We start from the raw sequence: 21,272 nt of genomic DNA, 5'->3' as shown, positions 1-21,272 counted from the left end.
TTCAGCGCAATTGTCATCCAAACATAATACCGCTTTGATAAAAATTCAGTATACTGCAGCAGCTTATAATGGTCTCAGAATACTTTATTATGACGGTCTATCCAGGCGGCGAAATCGTTGCGGCATTTGTGTGCAGTCGTGAACCCGCCCGATAGCCCCGTCACAACACACAACTCGACTAGATGCTCTGCGATTTTAGGTTCTCGTCCACAACGGAAACATGTGGAAAGTCAATTTAATTTGCCGCAACCCAATGTCTCCAAGAGGAGACAAGAGAAAGTACAGAAGCCTGGCAACTTCTTTCCCAGTTTCGCGGGGCCTATGACCCGGGATTATAACAAATATATACCCCAAAATGATGCTGCCAAAATATGCTCAAGGAACAAATATGCCAGTATATAACGAGGTTTTACTGTGGACAGAGAAGGAAAGAAGAAAAAAAATTAGCACCTAAAAAGAGAAACAAAACCCCCCCCCCCCCCCAAAAAAAAAAAAATCAAAAAACAAAAAAAAAATCCACAAACAAAAAATGAAAATCAAAACAAGAAAAAAACAAAAACAAACAACCCCCCACCCCAAAAATAACAACAACAAAAAAACAAAACAAAAAACAAAAACAAAACAAAACAAACAAAAGACAACCCAAAACAACAAACAACCCAACTACGAGTCAAAATTGCCACGGATATTTTTAACTGCTTTGGCTGTTACATGTTTTGGGAGACAATTTCAAATGATATGCTCACTCGCCGCGCTTCCGATTTTACGACTTAACGAACTAAAAAGTTTTCACTCAGCTCAATGTTTATCATGGTTCTAACATGGGAAGACGCGGGACTAGAACATAAATAACACCAAGTAGGCCAGTAGGTATCATTTTTTTACACGTATTATGTTTGCAACTTGAAATATAAGAGGAAGAAAATATGATGGATTTGTGGGGAAACAAAACCCCAACTAAATTACTGCATTTCAAATACATCCAACAGAAGATTGTTATCCCATTTTGTGTTAAACATTAAACTTACCCAAAGAAGAAATTTTGATCTCTGCTCTTTAAATAGAAACCTTTAGGTTCTGCAAACATGTGTTTTCTGTATTGTCGATTCTATTTGGCAATTACTGGTTTAAATAATTGCACAGATTGCTTAGACATTGAATGAGGGTCAGCCTCACAATCACAAGTAGTAGTTGTAGTGGCGATCATTTTCGCGGTGTAGATCAAACTTAATAGAAATAATAATAAAATCAGGTCTAATTTCATTGAGCTTTGAAATTTCATAAAGAGAATGCTTAAAACTAGAGCGAGTTTCGTCCTCCTTTTATCCACACTACACACTATTATGGTTGAATATGTTTTGACCGCATACTACCCACTTAACTGTCCCATTTAAGTAAGTAATGTGTTTTTTCAAGATTCTTTTAAGTCACACACATCTTCACAAATATTCATAAATGAATTCTATTCCTTTTTTGTAAGGCTACAACACGAGAATCAAAATGGAGAACTCATCTGGTGATGACAGCTTTCTCTCGTGGGTAAAGGAAATCACATCTAGTTATGTATCATTGAATAATGACAGCAGAAACGTCCTCCTGGAACAATTAATTGTCAATTCAGAGGTAAAACATGTGAAAAGTTTTAGATTTCTTAATATGAAGCACTTTGCCATGATTTCAAGAATACATTTATCTAAAGATTCAGTTCCATTTGCAGACTTTAACATTTTATGCCCTTCTCTCTCTCTCTCTCTCTCTCTCTCTCTCTCTCTCCCCTCTCTCTCTCTCTCTCTCTCTCTCTCTCTCTCTCCCTCTCTCTCTCTCTCTCTCTCTCTATATATATATATATATATATATATATATAAATATAATACAAATTGTCACTCACATTTTTTGTGGCCGAAATGTTCGTTTCTGTGTCTCTTTACACGTCCTCAGTCGGCGTAATCCTTAATAATGTCTGAAGAAAAATTTTGGAGGTAGAGAAGGTACAATTCAAGCCTGCATATTGGTCACTGCTTAATTGGGAAGATTCCCTAGGAATGGAATTTTTTAAATATAAAAAAATCATACCCTTTCCATTTAATTGGGACGGTCTTCAATCATTTCAAAACGATAGTTCATAAAATGCAAATTAGTCTAATGGTACACTCAACAGTGAGTGATATACCATTCATCATAGAGATGTCAACAATAGAATATAACTGTATCCCTTGTAAGGTCAATCGCGACAGCCAATTGGGTATGTGGTCGAAGCGTTAGTCGTAATCATCACAGAGGTGTGAACAATGGAATTTACCTGTAATCCCTTGTCAGTGTGATCGACTGCCATTGTCATGTTCATGGTCATGGGTCAATGGCCATGATGCATGGCAAAAAGTTCAACAACAGACAATTTTAAACTGCTGCATGAAAGCTAAATTTTCGCTGAGTGGCCAAGCAAGAAATACAAAGGCAATAAACATTTTTCACGACGTTCTGCTTTCTACTCATATGATGGAGGATTAGCTGATTTTACAAGTGAATTACAATAATAATCTACAGTGCTCTGGTGCCTTCACCGATGGAGAGTTGAATATGCACAGAGTGAAAGACAGAAAATGACTTTATCAGAAAAACGTGAAATGAAGCTGTTGCGACGATTTGTCCAATAAAGACCCCTCTGACAAAGTTTGTGGATCACATTAGCCGCTGAAGTAACCCAATATAGATGTCAAGCAATTCTCTCTGATAACCATGGCTTTAAAACATGAAAAAAGAGAAAGAATGAAGGAAAGAAACCAAAAAATGTTGAATGCAACCAATACATCTTTCATTAGAAGTTGTATTGTCAGTCACAAGTCTGGATAAATGCAAAACGAGCTTGGATTGTAATTCCTCCTTAAAAAAAAATATGACTCTCCCCACCAAGATATACTGGCAGTGAGAGACATTATGTCTGATGGAACAAATATGTGCAGTTTCCCACTCTCCAGAAGTTAGCTAAAGTATCAGTGATAGTTTATCATCTCAACAGGCTTTCAGGGATTAGACAAATCTTAAGTCAGGACATGTTACAGACTATTGTGTGTTGTTGTTGTACTGTCCAGCCTCGACTACCGCAAGTCTTTGTCAGTCGGCCTTACAATACGGTCTACAAACTGCTTTGAGTCCAGAATCGGGCAGCAACAATGATTTTAGACCTTCAATATCATGACAAGACTCATTTGGTCGACATACTACAGGCTCTACTTTGGCTACCAGTTAGGGCCTGCATCGACTGACTATAAAATATCTCTTCTGACTTTCAATGCCCTGAACCCTTGCTCTCTACCGTACATTATTGAGTTAGTTTCAACCTCTAATCTTTCCATTTGTCTTTTGAGATTGACAGACAAAAGCGTGTTACTCTTACCAAAGTCCAAGCTGAAACATTATGGTGATAGAGCATTCAGCACTGCAGGTCCCACCGTTTGGAACATTCTTCCTTTCTTCCTCATGGGTCGCCTATTTGATAAATATCTATCCTGATTGTGTTAGTGGCACTAATTTAGTTAATATTACATGTTTTTAGCTGTGACCCTGTGTGTGTATTTGTGTGTGCGTTTGTTGTGTCCATGTCAGAAGTGGGTGTGGGTATGTGTATGCTTGTGATGTGTATGCATTAGTGTCTCTGTATAAGGCGCTTTAAAAGTAAGCCTACTATTATTATCGTTATCACCATCATTTCACCATATTGATCTTTATTTGCATCCAAAGCAAAACCAAATGGAGTTTCTCAGAAAACATCTTCCGCCTCTGGCCTGCAAAGACTTCATTACACACTTATCATTGGAACTCATCACCATGATACTGAAATATTTGAGTGGAAGAGATATACTCGTGTGTTGTCAGGTAGGTGGAGCCTTCTTCTTGAGACTGTTATTTCAATTTTTAAGAACTCTTTTGCCTGGGAGATAGGACACCTTACATAAAATATGAATACAGTGGGTATCAGACTCAACGGAGTTGTATTCCTCTAGAAGTCTTATTCTACAAGGGAGTCAGAAATCCCCCTTTTTTTGGCCCTTTATTTTCTTAGTAAATAAAAATGCACCCCACAGGCGTCTCAGCTTGTAAAATTGCATTGAACAAGGTTATTTTGGCTACCTGCAAAATAAGACAAGAGCTCTAACTTTCATTCTGTTATTTGTTTTTCTTTTTTTAATCACACACAAACAGTATTTTTCTAGCCTAATGTTAAAAATAAAAAAGGCGTGTTTACTGTACCATGATGCTACTCTATCGTGTGTAAATTTCTCACTGATGTAAGATGAGAAAGAGTGGGTTGGCAAACATGAATGAATTAAATGCTTTGTACAGTTGGATGCGGCAGGTAGTTTTGTAGTTTGTGTGTGTGTGTGTGTGTGTGTGTGTGTGTGTGTGTGTGTGTGTGTGTGTGTGTGTGAGAGAGAGAGAGAGAGAGAGAGAGAATTTGTGCTCAAAGTGAATGTGATTTTTTGATGATAAGGGATGAAGAAATTGACAGGCAGTTAATAAATCGAGTGAATAGTCCACTATGTTAATTTGCGAAAATTTTAGATTTAATCCTCCCCCCCCCCCCCCTAGATCAAACATACAAATAAAACAAAAATCCTAGAATCTTTTCAGTACTGTCAAGTGTGTCTGCTTGGAGGTAATTAAATAGTTGAATCTATAACATAAACTTTTTTCATAGTTATTCATTTATTATCCCTTGTTGCCAGACCAAAGTTGCAATCAACGAGAGGTTGCATTCAGCGAGGTCAGAGGCTTAGTCCCAAAGACTTCGTTGAATCCCACTGTATTTAAAAGCTCAGTGAATCCAATTTAGTGTGTATTTTCTGTAATCTGGATATCTATTTAATCATGGTTATATGTGACACACGGTGATGATATTCTTCCGCAGAATTCCGGGATTTTTGGATTTTCTCAGAAATTTTCAACTGACATTTTCAAATACAATAGTGTCAAACATTTTCCTCTGATAAAAGCTCAGGTGGAAAAATCACCATCACGTCTTGTGTCATATTATCAAGGTTGCCAATATTCTGTATATTTACGGAATTCAGTATGTTATAAACCTCAGAATATCTGGGTGGGGTTCCTGACCTCCCATAGGGGCAGGGAGGTACTTCTATACCCCTATACTTTTTTCCAATTTGCTTTCTGTCTTTGTCTTGGAATGAGATTACTTGGTTTTGTCCTGACCCTGGTCGGATAAGCTGGCTGAGAGGGAAACAGACAAATGTATAGTTAGTTTTGTGAGATATTTTTTTCCTTGTAATTTATCTCTCTGTATTATGTTTTGTTTACATATTATATATGATTTGTAAACATTTGAGGGGACCTGTGCTTGTGTCTGGATGAGACTTTTAGGTGATCTCAAACTAAGTACTTTGATAGTGTGCTCTTGGAATCTACATCTGTTTCCTTTTTGACCCAATTTCCCTTTGTCTTACCTTTTGTTGGGTGCTTTAATTGTAATTCTAGAACTTTTTACTATCCCATTTTCTTCCCTTTTACTGGCGATGATATGACCTTAATGTGTTGCAAGCGCTGTAAAACCTTTAAAAACAAAAACAAAACAGAACCTCAGTATAATTTCCAATCACCTGCTAAATGGAAAACAAGTACATGTCTTTTTACTGGAGTTCAGCACTCAGAAAAAGGTTGGTCTATTTGTTTGCTTAACAGTTCAGTAAAATTTTGCCTCATGAATTGGCAACCCTGATATAATAATATTATTATTAATAATAATAATACAGTCGAAACGCTTTATCGCACACCCTCAGGAGTTTGGCTTAGTGTGTTGATTAAGCGGATTGTGCGATTAAGCGGAGAAGCTAATAATCTAAGCCCCAGCTTTCATGTAATTCATGTTAGAGGACCGTCATATTCAAGACAAAGCCTCATTAGAATCTTATAAATTGTAATTGAATTTGAAGTTGGATTTTCAATATACTGTCTGGGTGGGGTTCCTGACCTCCCAAAGTGGGCAGGGAGGTACATACTGTGTCTTCTATTCCCTTGTACCTGTTTTCCAACATGCTTTCTGTCTTTGTCTTGGAATGAGAAAACTTGGTTTTGTCCTGGCCCTGGTCGGAGTCCTATCTGGGAGGGAAACAGTCAAATGCATAGTTATTGTTTTAGGAGATGATATTTTTTTCCTTGTAAATCATCTCTCTGTTATGTATTATTATATTTTTGTTATTTTGAATGTATAATGTAATCATTTGAGCGTTCTTCTCTGTTGGATTTTGTGCTTGTGTCCGGATGAGACTTATAGGTGATCTCAAACTAAGTACATTGGTGATATGCTCTTGGTCTGATCCCTATTTGTTTCTAGTTCCCCTATGTCTTCCTTTTTCTTGGGTGCTTTAATTGTTATTCTACAACTCTTTACTATCCCATTTTCTTCCTTTTTACTGTCGCTGATATAACCTAAATGTGTTGCAAGCGCCGTAAAACCCTTAAAAACAAAAACAATCAATATACTGTTCACCTCGAAAGCCGTTTGAGACAATTGGCCACATATGAAAGAATTTTTTTGTCAAAATAGGAAAAGTTGTTTTGTCATTGTGTAGCAGTGTTGTTGTCAAAAAAGAACATCTATCCTATCACTGCCTTTTCAGCTGAGGGCCAGAAAATTGTGTGGATTCAGTTTTGTTCTTCTTATAAGTCAATTGTTCTACAGATTAAGACATTTCTCCCCCACTTTTGAGTGCTTATTTAGAAAAAACAAACAACTATACCTCTAATCATTTTCCGTTTTTTTAATGAAGGTATGCAAGAGTTGGAGAGATCGCATCTATTCCCTCACTGATCTGTGGCAAGCCAAGGCGTTTGAAGCAGGCATTGATATTGAAACCATTTCCGAGAAATATCCAGAGGAGGAAAAAATGTCCAGTGTTTACAAAACTTACTTTTGTCTGGCCGAACAATTTCTAAATGGATTGAAGCAAGGCGTGATACGCATGAAAGAAATTGAGAGTATCTATGTCTCTGGGGCTTTCAATAAAATCCATTTTACAGATGACAGTATAGTCGTTGGGGAAGGTAATTGATTTACATTTCAAAATTATTAAATATATTTCTTTCATTTACATATTTCCTTGATAATAATGATAATAATAATAATAATAATAATAATAATAATAATAATAATAATATAATAATAATAATAATATAATAATAATAATAATAATAATAATAATAATGATAATGATAATACATAATAATAATAATAATATAATATAATAATAATAATAATAATAATAATAATAATAATAATAATAATAATACAATAATAATAATAATAATAATAATACACATAATAATATATAATAATAATAATAATAATAATAATAAATAATAATAATAATAATAATACACATAATAATAATAATAATAAATAATAATAATAATAATAATAATAATAATAATAATAATAATAATAATAATAATAATAATAATAATAATAATAATAATAATAATAACAATAATAATAATAATAATAATAATAATAATAATAATGATAATAATAATAATAATAATAATAATAATAATAATAATAATAATAATAATAATAATAATGATAATGATAACAATATTCGTTGTAGTGTAGAAAAATTGATCCCCTTTTAATCCTTTATTATTTTTTCAATACACTCTAGCAAACATGGAGGTTTGCAACTGTTCACAATACTATTTACCTTTAATCTTTGCTCAGACTCAAATATCACAATACAGTGCACCACGCTTTCAACGAGATACATGGGACAGCTGGGAAAGTTTATTGAATCCATGTTTTGATGAATATGTGAACATGGCTGTTAGACAAGAGACACAAACTGTGATGTAGCCTTATTTGCAAGTACATATTCTCAATGTTTACGCATCCTGGTCTGGGAGATTTAGTTGAAGGCATGTTCGACGAAAGCGTGTTGCACTGCATATAATTATTTACATTTTGAAAATATCAAGTTTTCCTTATTCTTATCTCTTTTTTTTTTTCAGGGAACACAGTAGAGATTTATTCAGTCCCTGATATGTCTTTGAAACACGAAGTGCATACTGTTTTCTCATTGCTATCATGTTACAAGTATTCTCTTGTGTTTACACATGATTATGATGGTGCTGCTTATAGTTGGAATGTTGAGACCAATTCAGATCTTGATAGGTATGATATATACAGTTCCTCCGAGGATGATTCAATCGATGTTGTGCCAAATAGGAGCATGCACAAATTCGTTTCTGATGGAACTTCTAGGGCAATATGGGAAGTAGATGTCACCATGGTGGAGGGTGAAACATTTGTTATCACTTCCTCAATGAGTGGACTTATGAAGTTGTGGAAAATACACCCTGCTAGAAGAAATGCTGAAATGTTAACAACACTGGAGAATGTGCATTCAGAATCTGCCAAGGTTGGGAATATTAATTTCTTAACACAAAACATATTTTTCAACTTTATTGTTAAATTATATGATTGTAAAATGATGATGATGATAATAATAATAATAATAAAATTAATAATGATAATAATGATAATAATAATAATAATAATAATAATAATAATAATAATAATAATAATAATAATAATGATAATAATAATTTTTTTTTCTGTTTCCTTGAAGAATTTTTGTTTTGGTCTTTCCTAGGTACACTTTCTTCCAAATGATGATCATGAAAAGCTCAAATTCTTCACCTTTAGCAGATTAGACTTGTTTGTGTGGTCTCTGGATGTGAAGACTCTTAAACAGGAATACTGTTGTGCCAGTTTGCCAAACGAGAGCGATGATTTAATCTCGTATTGTTTAGAAATTTCCAATCCTGAAAGTATTTTTGTTACTCAGTGGAATCCTGAGACCAAGTTATCAACAATGACGTCTTACTGTTTCTGCAAAAGTATTGTTGGATTTCAACAATTAAAACATTGGGTGTTGTCTGAAAAAGAATTTAGAGCACACATTGTGGGAGTTGGCTCTCGGTTTGCCCTCTTACTTTGCACTGGAACTTTAAAAGACTTTCAACTGTTTGATTTGTCCACTGGATGTAGTTTGGTCACATTTGCTTCGTAAGTTACAATAAATAATTTTGAACTAGTGCTAAATTTTCAACGTTTATGCTTTAAAACTTTAAACTTTAAAAATTTGTGGTGATTGAATATGGTTTATTGGTATGACACTCGATTTGCAACCTGTTGGTTAATGGGTTGAATTCTGCTTTGGGTGGCGCAAATTTCCATAGACAAAGCTCTTTGCTGACATTTTCTAACCATTTTCATGTGTAAATGAGTGCCTTTGTTGAAAATAAATTATAAAAACTTCATTCATGCTGCAAGTCTCATCCTACTTTTTCATTTTTTTACTGTTGGCTTGGGATAGCTTGTAAATTTGTGATCAATAAAAATAATCACAGTTGTGTATGTTTTCATTCATCATTTACGATACTTGATGCTCTGTGCTTTAAACTGGGGCCCAATTGCTGAAGTTAAAAAGGTTGTGTCAAAATAAATGGTAGAATCAACTTGGATTTTGATCTTTGGCCTTTAGTTGACAAACAAAAACAATGATGAAAAAAAAAATCTCTAAATTATGAAAGTTATAGAGAGAGACATACAGTTTATATTACTTGATATATTGATTGATGACTTTATAGAGAACTCCATACACAATACCTTTTTCTAATTTGTTGGACTACAGATTTTTTCAGTATAGGTAACCCACCAGAATTTTAACTCCGAATTAGATAATTCTCAAATATAGATATCCAGGGTTTGCACTGTATATATATAGCCCTGGATAGCGTCATTTTTCTATGTACCAGAAGGCAACAGTGAGGGGTCAGTAACAAAGTGATCTCGTTGGTTGTGAGTAGGCTTTTTATTGTCTAAGGGTACAAGATGATGATATTTGACTATATTTTTTATATCAAACGTTGGTGTCAACTGATGATTATTGCTATATTGATGTCACTAGACACATGTTTCACTAAAATGCGTGTCGCTATTTTGGGGTCTATATTACTAATAATATATATATAATATATGTATAAACTTTTTATGTTTGTTTTTGGTCATCTGCAGGTTATGCAAGTTTTCGACATCAGTCATCAAATTGTATAATACATCATGGTTGAATGGCTTTGTATTTGAGGAGAAAGATAGAATGTCAACAATTATTGGACCAACAAAATCTTTTTCTAATCTGCAAATGCTCATTTTGGGGATTCCTACTGTGGATGATCATTTTGAAGACTTAAAACTTAACGTTCAAGTGAAAGCTGAGATCTCATTTTCAGAGAGTGACTATACAGAATCTGATGAGGATGAAAGTGAAAGTAATGAAAGTGATTGATGACGATCACGATACGGCATGAAAGGATGATCAGTGATTTTGAATGTCTTGTCAATGCAGTCCATGTCATTTAATGTACTTTTCATATTTAAAAATATGTATATATGTTATTTCAAACCTACCTTCCAGCCTCCTAAATCTGACACTGCTCTTTCTAGACCTTTAATGTATTCACAGTGGATAGGATATGCCAAAAAGAGGTTTATTTCAATACATAGTCTGGTGAGAAAAAATATGTCACCTTCTTCAGTGAGCCTTATCAGACATATCGAGAGCTTAACTGGGGCTACTCCATTTCTGTGGCTTTCTCTGTTCCTGTTCTGGGGTAGGTGATTTTATTTTGCCAAGGCTCTGACTTGAAACCTCTCTGTGAGAGAAGTGGTCAGTTGTAAGTGAGTATGTTTTTCTTAATGTGTGGGTGTGTGTTTGTGTGAGAGATTATTTTTTTGGTATTAACTTTACTATTTTTTCTCAAAACGTTGGTATGAGATTGTTTTCAGTTTCAGTAAAACTTTGACATATCCCTCACTCTGCTTTTTTCGGATACTTTTCATTATGAAACAACATTTATATATACAAAGCAGAGCTCCCATATAACAGTGAAATTGTCATCAAATACAGTCAGCACATATATCCTATGGATCACAATTTCTTCGACTGATGAAACTTTCATTTTTATTTTGTTTGGGCCACATTATAAGTTTTATAGTGATTATCATCTGTTATTTGTTTGTTGTTTATTTTGAAAAGTTTCTCTCATGTGCATTATTGTTGTTATTATTGTTATTATTATTATCATTAGTGCAAAAGCGCTTTTTTTCGCTCATATAAATGTATTATATTTTATATATTATGGTTATTATGGTTTATAAAATTTTATTGTTATTATTAATATTATTATTATTATTATTATTATTATTATTATTATATTATTATTATTATTATTATTATTATTATTATTATTATTATTATTATTATTATTATTATTATTATTATTATTATTACTGGTCTCTTCGATTGCAATTCTTTACGATTTTAGGTTTTGTTTACCCATTGCTATGCGAATCAAATAGTTCAATCACTAAAGTCTAAAGTGTTGTTAAATTTAAATTCACTCTCCCACTAACTTATTTTGCCATCAGTCCTGTCAAGCTCCAAACATGGTGGGAAGACTGAAAATTTACTATCGATCAGAAACTATTTTCACCAAATTCTTTTTATGTTTTTCAAAGCATCAAAGCTAAAAACAACCGAAAGAAAGGAGGAAATATAAGAAAAAATATCTTATTCCAATACTTGTGATGCTTATGATTGATGTGATATATATGTTTGTTTCCCTTGTGACATTCTAATTATTTATTACTAACTAAACGGTTATTATTATGAATTGATGTTTAAAGTAAAAAAAAAAAAAAAAAAAAAAATGACCCTTATCTTTACTCAACTTCGTTAGATATTTATATCAAATTGTGTAGTTAATAAATGATATAACACATTTACAATTTGGAAAATATAACTGTTTGTTTCATTTTTAAAAAATCTTAGTGAGAGATTTGTTTGGTAGGTACTTTTTACCACCTAATTTTGTCCTTTTCTTTATGGATCTTTATTCTTACTGGATGGTCAGTGATCAAATTAAAAAAAACAGATATTTAGATCTCCCATTGTGGGCCAGGGAACCAGTCACACTGTTCTTCTATTTCCTTTCATATCTTTTGTCCTTTCCGTGTCGCTTTTTGAAATGTGAAATTCTGGATGGGGTTCCTGACCTCCCATAGTGGGCAGGGGGGTACATGCTGTGTCTTCTATCCCCTTATATCTGTTTTCCAACATGCTTTCTGTCTTTGTCTTGGAATGAGATTACTTGGTTTTGTCCTGGCCCTGGCCGGAGTCCTAGCTGGGAGGCAAACAGTCAAATGTATAGTTATTGTTTTGGGAGATATTTTTTTCCTTGTAAATCATCTCTCTGTTATGTATTATTATATTTGTTATTTTGAATGTATAATGTAAGCATTTGAGTGTATTCCTCTTTGTTGGATTTTGTGCTTGTGTCCGGATGAGACTTGTAGGTGATCTCAAACTAAGTACATTGGTGGTATGCTCTTGGAATCTGCATCTGATCCCTATTTGTTCCCAGTTCCCCTATGTCTTACTTTTTCTTGGGTGCTTTAATTGTAATTCTAGAACTATCCCATTTTCTTCCTTTTTACTGGCGCTGATATAACCTAAATGTGTTGCAAGTGCCGTAAAACCCTTAAAAACAAACAAATAAATGTGAAATTTTTGGTTCAGCCCATCCGATGACTGGGTTCTTTTGACTGAAAGTGAAAGGAGAGGTGCATTTTCAATATGAATTCATTTTCTTTCTTTCTTTTTTTTTTTTAACAAATGAATGACTATCCTGCTTCTTTGGTTTGTGATTGTATTTTTGACAGGGGATTTTTTTTTTCTGTAAATCTTCTGCCTGTTTGTTCTTGGTTATTTATAATTTAGCTTATGATATCTTTAGGTTATGATTTTGATTTACATTTGTACTATTTTTGTTAGATTGCTTGTTTTTTTGTTTCAGCGGTCTCTCATATAACCTCAATTGTGTTGGAAGAGACCTAAAGCAACAACAAACAAACAAACAAACAAACTCTCCATATTCAGTTGTTATTATTTGTTTAGTTGTTAGATATTTTGTAATCATTCAAGGCGGGTGGTTGGATGGGAGCATCACCCTTGAATCATATACCTATGATGTTCGCATGGGTGTACGATCCGATAGTGATGTCGTTTCTTCTTCTCTTTACTAGCCTATCCTGCTTCTTTGGTTTGTGATTGTATTTTTGACAGGGGATATTTTTTTTTTCTGTAAATCTTCTGCCTGTTTGTTCTTGGTTATTTATAATTTAGCTTATGATATCTTTAGGTTATGATTTTGATTTACATTTGTACTATTTTTGTTAGATTGCTTGTTTTTTTGTTTCAGCGGTCTCTCATATAACCTCAATTGTGTTGGAAGAGACCTAAAGCAACAAACAAACAAACATAATCATTCAAGTGTATAACTTTTGGCAGAAACTCTTGAGTGGGACTTTTGAGGAGTCTCAGGCAGAGACAAGAGTTAGAAGGCCTCTTGGTTTTGCTTTTATTTTGGTTTGTACTAAGCCCCTTTTCTTTAAAAAAATTTATTAGTTTTTGTCTTGAAATAAGGCAAGCTTGGTTTTGCCTATGCCTGTCTGGAATCCTTTGCAGTGACATTTATTGTGAGGGAAGCAGTTGGACGTGAGCCTGAAGACTTTCCTGTGAACTGTGAAGTTGAGCGATAATTTATTTTCTAGGGAAGTGAATCGCCTTCCTAAGTGGGATCCGATTTGGGTGGAATTCCCGTGAGGGCTGGAGAATGTGAGCATCCATAGTCGAAGGGTTCTAATTACCAAGGCTATGCTATTTCTTCTTCTATCCCCTCTTTATATCCTAAACTAATGTCATTTGCCTTTCTGTCCTTGTTCTGGAAAAAAGCCGTTCAGTTTCATCTAAGCCTTGCCTAAAATCTTTTGCTGAGACGGAAACAGGCAGACATTATTTTCTGGGTGGGGTTCCTGGCCTACCATAGTGGGCAGGGAGGCACTTACTGTGTCTTCTATCCCCCTATATCTGTTTTCCAATTTGCTTTCTGTCTTTGTCTCGAAATGAGATTACTTGGTTTTGCCCTGGCCCGGTCTGTAGTGCTTGGCTGAGAGGGAAACAGTCAAATGCATAGTTATTGTTTTGGGAGATGATATATTTTTTCCCTGTAACCATCTCTGTTATGTATTTTGTTATTTTGTATTGTTATTTAAAATGTATAATGTAAGCATTTGAGTGTATTCCTCTTAGTGGGATCTTGTGCCGGTGGGTGTATGGGTGATCTCAAACTAAGTACATTGATGGTGTGCTCTTGGAATCGACATCTGTTCTTTATTTGAACCATTCCTCTTTGTCTTACTTTTTTCCTCAAGTCCTTTTTATTGTACATCTAGAATCTTTTCACTATCCAATTTTCTTCCTTTCTACTGGCGCTGATATGACCTAAATGTATTGCAAGCACCCTAAAACCCTCAAAAACAAAATAATATTATTTTTTTGGAGATGGTCCCCCCCCCCTCCCTCTCCTTCAGCAATCTGGCTTTGAAATTTGGAGTTATGAGAAAAAAACCCCCAGAATTTTGAGTTTGTTTAGTAAAAATTTGAAAAGATGTGTATGAAACGATGCCAGAAAGAAAAATACATGAAAAAAATCATCCCTTAAAGAGCCCATCTTGATTGGACTCTGAATCTCTGTCGTGATTACTGGTCAGACCTGCTTTGAGCTATTATTTCTTACATTCTGTCTGTGAGAAATTCTTTTAAAAATATTACATTAATTCTCTATATCAATATCAGTATTTTATTTGAAACAATCTGAGTGTCTTGCTTTTGGGATTTAGTGCCAGCATCTGTGTTAGGCTTTGAGGGGCCATAGGCTCGGCATACATGAATGAGTAGATTGAACATAGATCCTTGACATAGTCCTCTATGCAACCAAGAATGTCATAGACCCTGGGATCGATATCAAACTCTTCTGTGTATCATCTTTCTTTCCTAAAATCTGAGATGACCAATGACCTAATTGTCTTAGGTGACTTTAAAGTGTCATCTTAGACTAAACTTTAAACTTGTTTTTGAGTCGCTTCCTGTCGATGCTGATAAGAGAGGGAATGGGTAGACAAAACAGAAAGAAAATTAAAAAGAGAAAACGGGCTGCCTATCGCTTGATTCTCAGACTTGCTTTTACTACAGTCGAGGAAGATATATCAATATAATCGGGACCGTGGTAGAATGTGGATATAAGCGTTATGTATATGTCCTTTTAAAAAAATGAGAGGGAAACCAATGGAAAATGTGGGATGGGTGTCGACCACGATTATTTTGAATTCAGGGCATTTCACTTGATTTGACTTTACAAAATACAGTTATAGGATAGGTCAGGAATCATTTTATAGATGCTGTCCTTAGATTTGACAATGGCGTCTATTTTAATGAAACACTCTCTTAGGATGTTGTGCCAAGCAGTGCAGAGTGGTATTGAGGCTTAGTATCAGTAATAGAAGTACTGACCTTGTCGATGGTTTACCGTGACCGAGAAGCTGATAGTGCTGTACAATAAGAGAATGGAAACATAGGTGATAAGAGGTCAGTCTAAGTCTAAGCCTAGTCTCATTACCGACACTCGGACTGTATATTAGATTGAGACAATGGGATCGGCAAAGCAACTTGTGAAGACAGTCTCGCCAATAGTGGAATGATTGTTAGGAACCCAAAAGCTTAGTAAAATCAGGAATTCCCACTCCCAGTATTGTGATTGATTACCCCCCCCCCCCCCCCCCCCCCCCCCTCAAGCCTAGTGTAATAGTAAAGCAGCATATGGTCTTGACAGCTGCTTTAGCGGCATTGTGGAAACTGGTTCTGAAAGTACATTACCCTAACTCTGCATTCAGAAGGATTTTATTAGCCAATTATAATTTATAAATTGTATTCTTGATTGTTTTTAGACCCATTATTGGAGATATCGAAAGATCGCTTTGTCAATATATCATCTTCAGGTAAAATTTATCTCGGTTTACGAGATCCTCATTTACTAATACAGTCCACTCCGGATAATCGCAACACCTTGGGATCAGTGAAAATGTTGCGATTAACCTAAGTTGAGTCCCCTGTACAAATTTCAATATTTTCCCTCTGAGTTTACACAGGCTTGGGACCGTCCATGGCCTCATTAAAATTTTTGTTTGTTTGTTTTGTTTTTATTCTTTGTTGTTTTTTTTTTTCCTTTATTTTTATAGTTGTAAATTCCAACACTTTTCTTGCATTTGACATCTCTCATTTCCCCAAGAAGGCAACAAGGGTCATCTGTTTTCTTATTGAGGCCAGATGTTTATAAATGTATAAACTCAAACCAGTTGTTGTAAACTACTGTAAACATTGTTCTTAGTCCATCCCAGACTGAGATATTTGATTGAAACAAAAACCACACGGCAGTCTTGATTTTGAAAAGCAAAAGCAGCTTTGATGCAAGCTGACTTCTTATTCAGATTGGATTAACTTTCACTTTTTGTTCTCAAATTTGTAACAGTCAAAGAGATTAGTGTGACAAGAGACAATAATCTCTCGCCAAACCCATTGGTTACAATTGTCAATCCCAAACCAAAAGATATCGCTGTCTCTCCTTTCAACTGTCATTGTCTACTTGTTATGCCCAGTCACATATTTCCTACTTTTTTCGTCAAAAATTTGTTGCAATTAACCAGTGACTTTTATATAGAATTAATTCTGTGTCTTGGGAAATGTTGCGATTAACCGAGGTGCAATTATCCGGAGTGCAATTTAGTCTATCTAGCAAAGAATTTGGGACTTTAAAAAACTTGAGATTTTACATAGCTCAATTTCCATTAAACTTGCTCAAAAGTGCTTTATAAAGGGTCACTGACCAACAGCAAAATGTAACATTTAAAACGAGATACGACACCTTTTAGGCGATGGTACAATTTTTCCAACAGAAACAAAAGTTAACGCCATCTGAGTACAGTGTGAGAATGTGAGTAAAGAGATTTTTACACTTGCTAAGTGCCGAGTGAGGCTCGAACCAGGATCCAAAAGCAAGTGTCATACCACAAGACCACACATATCCCCACATTGATGTCATGTCAATATTAGCATGATGTCGATAAAAGCCTTTCCAATATATCCACTCTGCACTGCACATACTGAAGGTTAAAGGGATGATTTAAATAAGGAAAAAAAAGTGCAGTAGTTTTTTTTTTTTATTTATTGTTGAAATTCATTGGTTACATCTATCTATGCATCAGGAAATAATATAGCTATTTACCAAAGTAGTGCATATATTTCAAATACCTAATAATAATCACACATTTTCAAGCAATAATGTCCAGATAGCAGACACGATTTACGTTCAAGTTACTGCAAAATCACTATTTTTATAAAATGGTCTTAATGATCAGTCATTATGACCATCAATGCAAACTCCTGTTTAAAACGTTTATCTTTCCAATGCTAGTGGATCCATTTTCAAACAAATAATACAGGGACGTTCTCTCATTGAAATGAATCGGTAGCAGCTTCCTTGTGAAGACAAGACATAAAAATCATCATCAAGACAATCTGCTTATGTGGTGAGGAGGAAGGGCCAGAGCATACACTACACTGCTGCGATGTCGACAATACTCATCCCAGTGAGATGAGATATGGCCCTCTGCAACTTCTGTAAATACAAAACTTTTCAGCTCGCTAGAACCCAGACAAGTACCTTCATCTTTGAAACGGGACTCCAGATATAAAGGCACATGAGAAGATGAAGTCATCAAGACAATAGTTGCTTCTGTGTGGCTTTGTAAAAGACTCGGCTTATGACCCGTAGGTCTCGGTCTCAGGTTCAAGTCTAGCTGTGGGCAATACAAAGTTGAATCCTTGGAAAACTACTCATGCTTTCTCACCATACCTATGGTGTCCTACACTATCGGTTTTGTTGACCGATGCTGATTTAGGAATAGAAAAAATTAATAGATCAGAGAAGTATATAAAACTAATTGCGATGGATATAGATGATAAAATCGAAGCACAAGAAATGAAAATATACTTCAAAATGCAACATAATTGAATTCATATTCTGTACTTCTATTTGGGTTACAATAAAACCTGTTAGCAATGACTGTTTGCTGCAGTTTCTTGTTGAAAAAAACAAACAAACGAACAAAGGGCCTTCATTATACTCTTACAGATCAGATATGCACTTTGAGGATAACTTCAAAGCAAATTCATTGAAAAATCTTAGACAATATACAATACATATCGCCTTAGGATATTGCTTTTTAGAAATAATGTTAAGTTAACCAGATACATCATAACATATTTAAGTAAATATGGTACTGTTATTTTATTGAAAAAGAGCAACATGAAGAGTATGTGACAACGTATATCGTAATCATCTCAAACATATTAAAATAAAAGGGGAAAAAATTAATAAGTTAATATGTACGTAGTTACAGGATAAAATGTTTTATGGACGGAGCATTCAATGTCTGCTTTTTAACAAATACAGTATAACTTTAAAAATACAAACTTAACAAAGTTTATAATGAAATGTACAAAGAGCAAGAATACCAAACAATAAAGGTGAGAAGCAGACATTGCGGTTGATTCCTGTGGACATCGAGTCTTTGATAAATTTATTTTACTATCTATATTCCCTTTAGGAATAACTAGGCTACAGACTTGTGAAATACAAGCAATTGTACAAGTAATTGATAAAATCAATGTCAACCAGACAAACTAGAAAATAACTTATCTACACGGTTCTACTTAAGTTCCTTATACAATAGCCAGGAAATCTACTCAAAAGGCATACTTTATGCTGACATGGGGCTGGGACAGGAAACGAATAATGATCTGACTATAGCTATAGTTATAGAATGGTGCATAGTAATTTTATCCAAATTATCACCTATTATCCGCCAGGAATCGATATGAATCCAGTGATTTTAGTCGACTGCCGAATTATTGACAGGCAAATTTTAAATAAAATAATTTTGAACAAAAGTACTTCAATGGTTGAATGTCAGTAAAAAGGTTGGGGCTCAGGTCTTGAAATGGACGTTTGAGAGTGGGCAAGTGATAGAAATTCAAATTTTAAAAATGAAGAACATTTATATTTACAGCTTTTCTATGTTTTGCATTATGCTACTTGAATTTCACAATGCCTTGATAATTCTCCAGCAGGTCATGGGACCAATTTTTTCCATTTCATATGGTACAAAGGAAAGTTACAATGATACAATGAAACCCCCATTTTTTATACTATCACTCTTACAATATCCTTACTGGTATAGTCAGGTACTCATTCGCATCTGAGTCAAGTTGGAAATTGTGAGTTGTGAGCAAACTGCCTTACTCATACTCATAGGCAAAGTGCTGGGGTTTAAAACTTGTGATTCTCTCCATCCATCTGGTCACAGACCCAGCTCAATGTTGCTTAGTTCTGATACAATACGAGACTATGGCGTTCAGCCACAGAAAAAATATCATTCCAAGTCCATAAATGATCATCTTTTCTTCTATCAAATGAGAAGCGATGTATCTAGAGAGATATTTGTCTTAAATTTTCATCGAATCCCTAAAATGCGTTAAAGCATGACAGACAATGTATGTTTTAACACTTTTAAAAAGCATCATGGTCTGGATCTGGCAAGTTCTTAATTTTTGGTATATCTCAATAGACTGTGTCATTTATTTATAACCAATTAAAAAGCCAGTACTGCATAATGCAAATTGCCTGCCCTGACTGCCCAATGAGAAGTTTCTCTTGTATTGGAATGTTGATCAAGAATACAATTTAGAAATTGTCATTGTCACTTCCATCCTCTTCATCTCCCCTGGATATTTTGTCCTGGTGTGACTCATTTCCTCTTTCGCTAAATGAAGCAGCATTTTCATAGCTTACTTCTTCCCATTCATTTTCACCATCATCGTCATTACCATCTATTACTTCTTCAACATCATCATCTTCTTCCACTCCTACTGCGGACTGAAATTTTCCAGATGCAGCAGTCCTACTCCCAGCATTGATGGGATGAGGGCTATCTCCTTGATGACTCAATGACCCATGAGTGTCATGCAGCAATCGACTATAGACCTCATCCGCTTCCTTTCTTGCTACATCTGGGAGGACAGAAATGGAGAAAAAAAAAGTAAAAATGAATGTAGTTTTATTCACACTATTAAAGTAACCAATAAAACAACAACTTTCATTAATGGCTCCGAATAAGTTGTGATATTTGTTCCTCTTTATAAAAATCAAAGATAAAAAATTTAAAAAATCAGAGATTTTACTTTAAAGAAAAAACATCTGAAAAAAATAAATCCATTAATAGATCAATGATATCTAGTGTTATATGCAAAACAATTCTGGATATATGTGTTATAGTCTTAGTTATGGTGTTGGACATCTTGTTGAGTGATTTTGAGATAAGAGCAAGAAAAGTTATAAAAATAAAAATGTTTTCTTTTTCTTAAACTGCTGTGTGTACTGAAATACCGGTAACTTTGTCTCTAATTAATATATTTTGAAAATCGAAACTGGATTGTGCATTTCTGTTGTACTAACTTCAGGGATTCTAAATGTTTCACCATGTAGCATCTTTTGTCAGGCTCCCATACATATTTTGAATGCCCCAAGTTAAAACAATCTATTTCAACAGTTAAATAGCTAAATCTTACAAAATTCCAGATTAATAAAAACAAAGACGCAATAAAATGTAAAATGATACTTGTTAATTCTTTGCGCTTTAAAGAAAACGTCTCCAAGACTAAAATGATTGCTATTCTACCTTTGCTGTCCTCTAAGTGTGCAGTTGCATGTCTTGAATCATTCGTCTCATCTCCAATCATAATAGGGGCCTCTTCTGAATACGATGCCATGGAACTGATGGGGAAGGCCGAGGCATGACGGTGCTGTTGCTGCTGTTGGCTGTGATGTGCGGTGGTTGCTGTTGATACGGCAGTCTTTTGGGAGTGGGTGGGAACACCAGCAATGTTGACGTACGCAGGCGATTCACCGCCAAGTTGTGAGGATGTTGGCATTGAGGAATGATGGTGGTGAGAAGCACCTGTGCTGTATCCATTCTGGTATTGATTTGTGATGGTAAATGTGTGATAGTTGTTGCTTGGAGATGAAAATGCGACATTGCTGTTATTGTTGTTGTGGGATGAAGATGCCTGGATTGACATCATGTTTTGGTCCAAACCTGCCATAGTCACCAGCTGACCAAGCCTAAAATAAACAGAAAGGAGTAAAAAAATTATGTCATCATAATTTGGTGACTGAATTCCTTTACC

At 34.7% G+C, this 21,272-nt stretch overlaps 2 protein-coding genes across 2 annotated transcripts in view; one reads left to right on the top strand and one right to left on the bottom strand.

The window, feature by feature from the left end:
- Positions 1-230: 230 nt before the first annotated feature.
- Positions 231-11,176, top strand: LOC144963794 (uncharacterized). The gene is made up of 7 exons (XM_078897732.1): positions 231-866; positions 1,481-1,623; positions 3,739-3,873; positions 6,783-7,056; positions 8,017-8,426; positions 8,661-9,076; positions 10,088-11,176. The coding sequence occupies exons 2-7, from the start codon at positions 1,501-1,503 to the stop codon at positions 10,356-10,358; spliced, it is 1,629 nt and encodes a 542-aa protein (XP_078753858.1). The 5' UTR covers positions 231-866; positions 1,481-1,500; the 3' UTR covers positions 10,359-11,176.
- A 7,120-nt stretch (positions 11,177-18,296) lies between these two features.
- The window catches only part of LOC144966013 (centrosomal protein of 78 kDa-like), a 142,682-nt gene continuing 139,706 nt past the window's right edge, over positions 18,297-21,272 (bottom strand). The window contains exons 15-16 of the mRNA XM_078901991.1: positions 20,765-21,207; positions 18,297-20,096 (exon numbers count right to left, since the gene is read on the bottom strand). Of these exons, the coding sequence (XP_078758117.1) occupies positions 19,771-20,096; positions 20,765-21,207 (769 nt within the window). The 3' untranslated portion in view covers positions 18,297-19,770. The remainder of the gene's footprint in view (positions 20,097-20,764; positions 21,208-21,272) is intronic.

This window comes from Berghia stephanieae, chromosome 2, assembly GCF_034508935.2.
Source record: "Berghia stephanieae isolate SIO BIC M18660-M18661 chromosome 2, UCSD_Bste_1.3, whole genome shotgun sequence".
In the NCBI taxonomy this organism is placed as follows: domain Eukaryota; kingdom Metazoa; phylum Mollusca; class Gastropoda; order Nudibranchia; family Aeolidiidae; genus Berghia; species Berghia stephanieae.
The sequence above is the reverse complement of the archived record's forward strand: the minus strand, read 5'-3'. Positions and strand labels throughout refer to the sequence as shown.

What these genes read in the sequence shown, in the direction of transcription:
- LOC144963794 (XM_078897732.1), top strand. Translation starts at nt 1,501, where the DNA reads ATGGAGAACTCATCTGGTGATGACAGCTTTCTCTCGTGGGTAAAGGAA. An exon ending in AATTAATTGTCAATTCAGAG is followed by an intron (nt 1,624 to 3,738) that starts GTAAAACATGTG and finishes TTGCATCCAAAG; the next exon opens with CAAAACCAAATGGAGTTTCT. An exon ending in AGTTTGGTCACATTTGCTTC is followed by an intron (nt 9,077 to 10,087) that starts GTAAGTTACAAT and finishes GGTCATCTGCAG; the next exon opens with GTTATGCAAGTTTTCGACAT.